The sequence below is a fragment of the Pterocles gutturalis genome, unplaced genomic scaffold (assembly GCF_000699245.1).
Source record: "Pterocles gutturalis isolate BGI_N339 unplaced genomic scaffold, ASM69924v1 scaffold4011, whole genome shotgun sequence".
NCBI classification, from domain to species: domain Eukaryota; kingdom Metazoa; phylum Chordata; class Aves; order Pterocliformes; family Pteroclidae; genus Pterocles; species Pterocles gutturalis.
This window is the reverse complement of record NW_010105212.1, coordinates 11,419-20,637: the sequence shown is the minus strand read 5'-3', so window position 1 is coordinate 20,637 and position 9,219 is coordinate 11,419. Positions and strand designations below refer to the sequence as shown.

Sequence of the window (9,219 nt, the reverse complement as noted above, 5' to 3'; positions counted from 1 at the left end):
GGGGGCGGGGAGTGAGAGTTTATGTGGCCAGAGACATTAAGAAAGCAAGGATCTACTGTAAAAGGTCTATGTAATCTCACTGCAGAGTGTCAGCTGTCACCTCTCTGACAGAATTTTCAAATGTTGTGATAGTTACTCTTAAGCAATGAGCCCTAGCTGGACCGATTTAGGTGTTTTCAGACCCAGACAAGTATTTTGAGATCCTTACCCAGTCTGAGGCAAGAAGGATGCAGTTACTCTGTTCAGTTAAGGTAGTGGTAACTAGTGGCACACCCAGTATCAGAGTTTTAGGTGCTTAAGAATGTCTTAGCCAATAAACTTAGTCTTTATAACATTTCAAGTAGCTAAGTGGGCAAAACAACCTCTTCTTGGATTGTTGTACTAGCACTTAGAGACTAACATGTAATTTCAAATCCTTCCCTTTCATCTTGTGGTATTTCTACTATTTGCTTTTGCTATATGACAAAATAGTTGAAAAATCACTCAGCTATTTCATGACTACTTTTTATTCCATGGAAATGTTCACCTTTTGTGAAGACATCTGTACAGAAGCATATAGAATCAGTTATGAACTTCCAAGTGAATGTAAAATCTGTAGTCAAATCCTTTCTGAAAAAAGTAGAAAACTTCCTATTTGAGGATAAAGCTTCAAGTGCTAAATTTAATTATTTTATCAACTATGTAGTTATCCAATTTCTACATTACTTGTACCAATTCATAATTTTTTTAAAAGTGTATATGACATGTTCTGAAAAGTCATTGCATATCCACCTTGAAGCCTTATTTAATCAGATACCTGCCACAGAGACAAAAATAGCAGTGTAAGCCTCTCTCAGCTCTACAGAATGGCAAAAGGGAGTTCTTGCACAAGTAAGATCCATCTTCATGTGCGTTATGGTAACAGCAGAGATACTTTGTTTGTATGCACACATATATATAAGTGAATGTCTGTGTATGACTCAAGTTCTGAGCTTTGTACAGGCACCTGAATATCTTGCTATCAGTTTGACTCAAATTCAACAAGCAAATGCAGGATCAAATAGTAGACTTTCACAGTACTTGTTTATGATTATTTTGTGGATAGTACTTTCCAGCTCACCTGTTCTGTGTGCACAGACCTGGACCAACCCACATTCAACTGCTTTGTTTAGCTGCTTGAATATTCAGTGCTAGGGTAGCTCCCTTGCTTCTCAACCTCAATGATAGACTCTTTGTTGATTAAAATATTTTTCTCATGCCCCTATATTTTCACTTCTTATTTTTCTAACTTAGCTTTTCCTACCTGAAGGAAAATGGACTAATTGTGTTTAACAGGCACTGTAATCAGAAGTTTGCAATATGCTTTTGTTAGACGTTGGTAGCTGATGGACACGGGAATCTCTCTCCACAATTTGTTTTTCTCACACACTGTCCAAACAAAGTTTTAGTTTCAAACAGGGAAAAACTCTGAGCCTTCTGTTTTGCTAGTGAGGAGCTTGCACAAGAATGCCTTTGACAGTCTGGGTTGATTGTATCCATTTTTAAAAAGGAAATCTGTCTTTGTATATGTTTGCAGAGCAGTTGGGACAATGAAAACACAGTCTTAACTGGGGCTTCTGGACCCTATAATGATAAATTTATTAATTGAAAATAATAATGAAACTGACTGTGAAGAAAAAAGTTGATACAGTAGCTCATATATATATAATTGTAACTGTCAATTTCAGAAGATAAATCCAACACAAAGCTTGTACACTACTTTACAGTGACGTTCCTCTTCAGTCTCTTTCTCGTCTAGGACTTTGAAATTTCTTCCTTGGAAATAGGTGTTCCTTTTACATTGCCTTTTTTTTTTTAACATTGTCTGTGAAAGAGTTGATACTATTCTCTCTAAAGTCTCTACACACATTTTATTTCTGCTTGATGTATTACTTGAGGTTTTTTGGTAACCATTTCCTTTTGGACGCAAAGCTTTAGCTAGGTCTTCCATGTCTCACTAATCTGGGTACTTGGAAAACACCGATTTTATAGCCTAGATTTGACGCATCGAATGGGTCAAATGCATAGCTTTGGTCAAAAATTCAATACAATTCTGCTAAGCGATTCACAGCTGCAAGTATTTTCCCTGTGCAGAATCTTTGCATTGAAAAGTATGTTCAATGTACACATACTTAATACAGTGAAAAGAATGGAAGAAATGAAACAGAGTTACTGATGTAAGCAGGCAATGTTAGATAATCTCTGACTTCAATTGATAAGTAACTTTTCTAAACCTTAAAGTAACTCTAAAATCTATGAGAAATATAGAGAGATTTAAAGTGGAAAAATATCAACAACTGTTATCTAAATAAAATGTTCTCATAAAAAAAAAAATTTACAAACCAATGAAGTGTGTGTGTATATACACATGCACTTTGTTTTTTGGCATACATACTTCACAAGGAAATGTGCTTCCAGAGTATGAGAAGTAGAAAAGAAGTCATGAACTTGGATTCAGACACTCTTGATTAACTTTATTAAGCTGAAATTTTGGTGCTAAGCCTGAGGCAGGTGCCTGGGGTCCATCTAAAGTTATTTGAGGAAGATGAGTGCATTGGGTCTGGCTGGGGTGGATTTTACTTTCCCCACAGCAGTCCTCAGTGGTGTATTTAATAGCTAGAAGGGTGTTAACAACACACCACTGTTTCTGCTACTGTTCAGCAGTGTTCGCACAGTATCAGAACTGTCTCTCCAACACCCCTCCGCACCCCAAGGTGGGTGGCCAAGACTTTGTTAGGGGACATAGCTGCGACAATTGACCCAAACTGACAAGAGGGATATTCCATACCGTATGGAGTCATGGTCAGCAATAAAAGCTAAGAGAAAGGGGCCAGGGGGTGATGGGAGGGTGGGAGGAGGAGAGGGTGGGCTTTGTTATTAAGGTATTTGTCTTCGGAAGTAATCATTACATGTACTGGGGCCCTGCGTCCCAGAAGTTTTGGACATCACCTGCTGATGGGAAGTAGAGAATCAATCTTTTTGCTTTGCCTTGCTTCTACACACAATCTTTGCTTTCCTTCATTAAACTGCCTTTATTTCAATGCACGAGTTTTTTATGTTACTTTCTCCCCCTGTCCATCTGAGGAGGTGGAGTGAGAAGGCAGCTGGATGGGTACCTGCTAGACAACCAAGTTCAACCCACCACAACAGACATCCCAAGAAAATGATTCATGCTTGTCTCGGAGGATGGTCTTAGGATGCAACGCCCAATTTTAGCCAGATGGAATGAGTGGGAGGAATCCCTCCCTAATTACCTCTGGGTCTTTCCTCATTTTGGTGGTTATACACTGAATGAGTGATTACAGTACCTGATGGGAAACATTCTGGAAAGGACATACTGACATAGGCACTTTAGTTCAATTCCTTAAGAGGCACAGGTGCCTAATTCCCATTGAAATCAACAGGAGCAACACACCAAACACATCAGAAGTCCTAGAACCAGTCAGTCTCCTGGACCTGCTGAAAATATTTTGGGCATACAACCTTGGAAAAGTTTGCATTTCTCCAACAAGTCTAAAAATGTGTTAAACAGAATGGGTTATATTTGCACATAACAATTTTAAAATCTTAAATTGAAGAGAGCAACAACAAAATATTTCATTTCTTCTCCACTGTTTCAGAAGGTGAAAGACATGATTCAGAGTTCTCTAAAAGGAAATGTAGGCTTTAAATCACGCCTTAAAGAGTTACTGTATACAGGCTAGATCTAATGAAGGCTTACTGTTTGTCTAGGTCTCTGTGGTATTGCTCATCATTCAAGCTATGCATAATAAAAGCTAGCCTGTGACCTTGTATAAATACTGGGTTTTACATATAGAGCCACTTGTATAGTTCACATCTTTATGATAACAGAATTGTAGGGAGGAAAGTCATAACCATGATCAAGACATCAAGTATATTCAGTTTAAAACTTGAGTGATGTCAATAATATTCAGTGTCTAAAAGATAACTTGCAAGACTGACATGCATGTCAAAAAAAGCTCCTTGATTTCTGCAGCACTGACCGCTCTGAGGTCTCCTGGGTTTAGGGGAATTGTGAATGCTTAGGTTCTTTTGGGTGGTAAATGGTAAGAGGAATGTAAGCAAAAAAAATATTTTGGCTAAACATCTAGGAAAAAAAGGCTCTCACAGGGAGGTCCATCCATATGTAAAGTAGCAGTCCTTCCAGCTGCTGTGATGGAGGACCTTCACTTGATGAATTTTAAGAAGGCTGTCTGAAGATCTCAGTAATGGGAGACAATCCTGTTCTAGAAGAGAAGTTTACAAGACAAAAGGACTTTTTGGACTGTCTATTCCATGCTTCCCTAAAGAAAGCAACCTGTGATAGGACCTGTTGTATTTTTCTTGTTGGGTGCAATATTGATCCCCTGAATTCCTTTCAGCTGGACGACAGGAGCTTTCTCTTGTCTCTGTCCTTCACTCAGAAACTTGGAAAGGGGCCACCCCATGCTTCAGTGTTGTAGGACCTCACACAAAGAGCACAGCACAGGAGAGTCACACCTACCATTCAATGCATTATGAACAAATCAATTGTATGAAAAAATCTTTGTGGTGCGGCACATAGAAAATAGCATCTCCCATTTCTGGGAAGGAAACTGTTTCTATGGGACTGATAAAGGCTTCATTTTTAAGAGCAGAGAAAGACAGGAACTGTGACTTACTAGTCAATGTGAAGTAGAGACAGCAGAAGTATACAGTGACTAAAAGTGGAGGTGACTTTATCAGGGAAGAAATCTCCAACACATGGGTATGTAAAGACCTTTGATTCTGCATGGTACAGGGAAGAAGGCCAATGACAAAGTAATTTCTTTAGAGCAAAGTTCTTCTCAGTCCTTCTTAGATGAGAAAATTTATTTCCACAGAACTATGAGGTTCCGATTTTAATGCAAACTTCGAGATGATTTTTATCTCTTCATTTCTCCAGTTTTGGGATATATTTATTCTTAAATTCTCTCTGTCCTTTGATTTCAAGGCTGCTATCCAATTTTGATCTCACTTTGATGAAAGACTAGTTCCTGTCCCTCCTGCTGCAATCATGAATCACTCAAAGGAACACATTTTCATGAATTATATACTATTATGGGAAAAAGCAGTAAAATATTATGTGCAATAGTGAAAATCCCATATTATTATTTATATGTTATATTTTTCACTCAACTTCTATCACACTCGAACCTGAATCATACAGTGCATGTTTCACCTTCAAGGAAGTTGTACCTGTGTCTAAGCAGCAGAGCGAGATTAAAATTAATGCAGCCTTTTAGCAATGTAGAGAAATACAGGAATGTAGGAGGGGAAGGAGGCATTTAAGTCAACAGAGTCCCTTGCTTGCACATCTTACTGTCTCATACTGCAACAGAATTTCAACAGTTTTTCTTCAGTAGTCTTTCTTACTTTTCGGTTTACAGTTCAATTGCTTTCCCTTTTCTTTTTCACTTCCTTCTGTCCAATTTCCTATCAGGAATGGAAACTACTGGCACTTATAGCCTGAAATACTTGTATTGAACATACCTATTACAATAAAAAATAACCTCAGGAAACAGCATTTTAAAATCTTATTTAATGAGGAATATTGGATGCCCTGTCTCAGCTGCCTCCATAACTCATCCAGACACATAAATCACAAGGACAATCTCCAGCCCTAGATGGAAGCATGGTAGCTTTCAGCTGCTCTCAAAGATTGCCATAAAAAAAAAAAAATCAGTAAATATTTTGGCCAAATTTGTAGATTAGGGAAAATGTGAATGAACTACAGTGTATTATTAGCACAGAAAACTCTTGATCAGCCAAAAGCAATAGCAACCATGTGAGCAGATTTGTCTGATAAATGTTTTAATGACCAAAAAAAGTAGCCACTACATTTGTGCACTTTGGAAAGATAGAATAAATGAAGTTCTGATTACCTCTAATTGGTCATTTTCATAATAGACAAGTGCGTGAGGCAGCTCTCCAAGCGATATGTCATAGAACTCAGAATCATAAATTCCATTATCAGTGACAGGTGCAGCTCCAACAGACTCGAAGATAAAAAATCCCAGAAAAATATTTACAAAGGTCTGCATTCTGCTTTCTTTTCTGAGAGAGAAGAAAATGGACAAAATGTGGGTAATCTGGTATTTGCAAGGAATCTATGAAAATTTAATCTCACAAATACAGTACCTATATGTACGCAATAATATTTCTGATTGATAACTCATATTTATTCATGATGACTCAATGGTTTATTCTGTTTTGCTTCATGAGAGTCCCTGGATCTGAGAATTTCTGCAGACTGCTTTGGCTATGCTAACATTTAGATAATTTAGGAAAAATTTATTGAGTTTTATTGGTATAAAAATAAACTGGCCTCAATGAGAAAACACTTGAAAAGGTGAAAGGAAGATATATATATATATTTTAATCTTTTTCGGCTTTCATCTAACCGCGCCATTGGAAAAGTACTTCTGAGAAACTAGTCAAAAGCCAAATTATTGTATTATTTGTGCCTATCAGAATAATCTTTTGAAATGTACAACAGTGTAGTTTTGTCTTTCTCCTCCACCATAAAAAAAAAAAAATAGAAAACATTAAGACCTCTTTCTTTGTTGTCTCTGAATGAGCATAATCAAAACACTTTTCACCCAGTAGTTGTTTTGCCAGATTATATTTTTAATTGGTTGAATGGTGTAGTATGTTTGGACCATCACTTCTACAAAGGTCTGGGGAGCAAAAAAATTAGTCTGTGTCCTCCATAGGCCTGTGACAGTACTCTGCACTCTTTCATTATTCAATCAACAGCATATTTAAAGAAGTGAGAAAAGGTAGTATAGTATAGTCACCTGTTCTTGGAGGATAGAATTGTAAAATCTAATTATCACCCATTTAAAAGTTCTGTACTTTAGTAAAATAGTAGAAAATTCAAGCTAGGCTTGAATATTAGTGTTTATGCATTCCCTATTCCTTGTAAGTGATGTATTCACTATTATTACAGAACATGCTGGACACAAGGCTCTATTCAGCATTCTTTACTTACACCTGAATTTATCTACAGTTCCCAGTAATTTCACAAAAGCACAGACAGTGATAACGAGCAGTGCATAAGTTTAATAAATTGTACTCCTGATGTGATGCCATAATACACACATTTAAATATTTCATTTCTGAACTGTAGCTACTTAAAATAGATTAAGTATAAGAAATCCATGAAATGTTTTGAATGTGTGTACTGAGCAAGAAGCTGAATTTTAGCTTCATGAAAAGAGGCCTTTATGAAGCTGGTTTAGGCATGAGGATATGAAATTCCTCTGGGGGTGTGAGCGACACAAGGCTTTCATTTTTCCCCATTTGCTTTATTCAAAAACACTTTTCAGCTGCTGCTGAGGGAAGCTAGAGTCACTTGGGCTTGTCTTTAAGAAGACTCGGTTGAATTGCACCTTTCAGTATTAGCTTCCAATATTCCTAAAGCTATTCTGCTTTATTAAAAAAAAAAAAAAAAGAAAAAAAAAAAAAAGCAACCCACCTCTGAAATAAAGTGAAGTATACTAGAGCTTGGTTTTTTTCTAGATTTTCTGTTGCCTGTTTCTGACAGGACTGGTTTTGATTTTGCTTTTCTTTTGCATGTCATTTATCCCAAATGATTTATCTATTATCTCAAAATGTAATACTAACATATCTGGTATAATTTGCTCTCTGAATAAACAATTCCTAAGTAAAAAATTCCTCATTATTAAAAGCTGTTTTCATTTCACATTGCATAGAAATAAAAGGTTTTTAAAGAATGTAGGGCTTGATAAGTATTTCATTTTGTGTATATATATATATATATAGACAAAACCAGCAAATATAAAGATTATATCTGTAAAAAAGAAATTTAACTATGACTATAGTATCTGCACTAACTTGCAGAGCTTGCATGTCTCTGTACTTCCCTTATGTGTAATATATTGGAACTCACTGTAATGATATTGGCATCTGCAGTAGCTGTAAGATCAAATATTTTGAGGAAGATTATGTACTCTTCTCACAGGAAGGAACTAAGACATATCCAGGGAAAAATAAATAGCTTCTTCAATCTGCAGCCTTTGAATCATTATTAGACATGATAAAATAAAACAAATACTATGAAAAATATTTCCAGAGTTAAAAATCCAATTAACTGTTCTAAGAGAGAAGTACCAAAACTTACCTTTAGCTTCCAATCTCTCAAATGGGATGGAGTTACTCAGAATACAGAGCCAGTGGTATTAGACCCTGACCAATGGCAGTGGCATTCTGGGGCTGTGGGAGGTGGTACAGCTTCAACGCTCAACTGGAGACCTCAGCCCAGGGAGTTTCTCAGACTTCAAACACCTTTATACTTGATTTTGCTGAATCAAATTTTGGCAAGGTCAAACAAAGGTTTATTGTAAGCAAATGACATTTATTTCATGTCACAGCTTTTTACCCCTTCCCCTCAAATTTCTTACTGCTCTTACAAATACACCAATATACCAGTAACATTCTCAATTGCATTCTGGAAGCAATCTTTTGGGTGTCCTGATAATCTAGAAATGTACATTTTCCAACGTCCAAAATAAGGCTTAAGCAAATTGTTTTACATATGAATATGTTTTTCCTTTATGTAACATTTATATTTTGGGGCTCATTGTATGTGACAATGTTTAATGAATTTCCATCTGGCATGGGTATTCTCTGATATGTATTTACAAGTACTTTTTTTTCCTTTACTTTTCTTCAGGTACTTACGAGGCAATACTCATAGAATCTACTCTTTCCAGTATATTTTCCTTTGGAAGGGGAAATATCACTTCCTTAATAGATATGAACAGCTATAATATGCTGCAAGTAATAGGCATACGCTGTAACATCATGCACTTTATTACACCAGAAACAGACTTTACAATGTCAGCAGCTGTCAAATGATATCTTTTCCTTATTGATGGTATTTTCTTTATTATCAGTTCCTACTTAATTCTGTGCTTATTTTTATATTACTGATATGTTGTAGAACATACAACCATTCCTCTGAACTTTTTCATCATTCCTCATACTCTTCAATGAAATTTGGCTCCTAATACTGTCCTATATTAACAGATAGGAAAATGCAGAACTCATTCTTTATCTATGGAGGAATATAAGATTCATGTGGAAGACTCCAGTGTGCTAAACAAATCTTATCCCCTTTGCTTTATATAACTTCCACATCAATTTTTTTCCAAGAAA

General features: G+C 36.3%; 1 protein-coding gene across 1 annotated transcript in view; it reads right to left on the bottom strand.

Annotated features, from left to right (window-relative positions):
* Nucleotides 1-8,235, bottom strand: part of EPYC (epiphycan) — a 25,526-nt gene extending 17,291 nt beyond the window's left edge. The window contains exons 1-2 of the mRNA XM_010087285.1: nt 8,179-8,235; nt 5,922-6,088 (exon numbers count right to left, since the gene is read on the bottom strand). Coding sequence (XP_010085587.1) covers nt 5,922-6,080 — 159 coding nt within the window. The 5' untranslated portion in view covers nt 6,081-6,088; nt 8,179-8,235. The remainder of the gene's footprint in view (nt 1-5,921; nt 6,089-8,178) is intronic.
* Between the last annotated feature and the right edge of the window lie 984 nt (nt 8,236-9,219).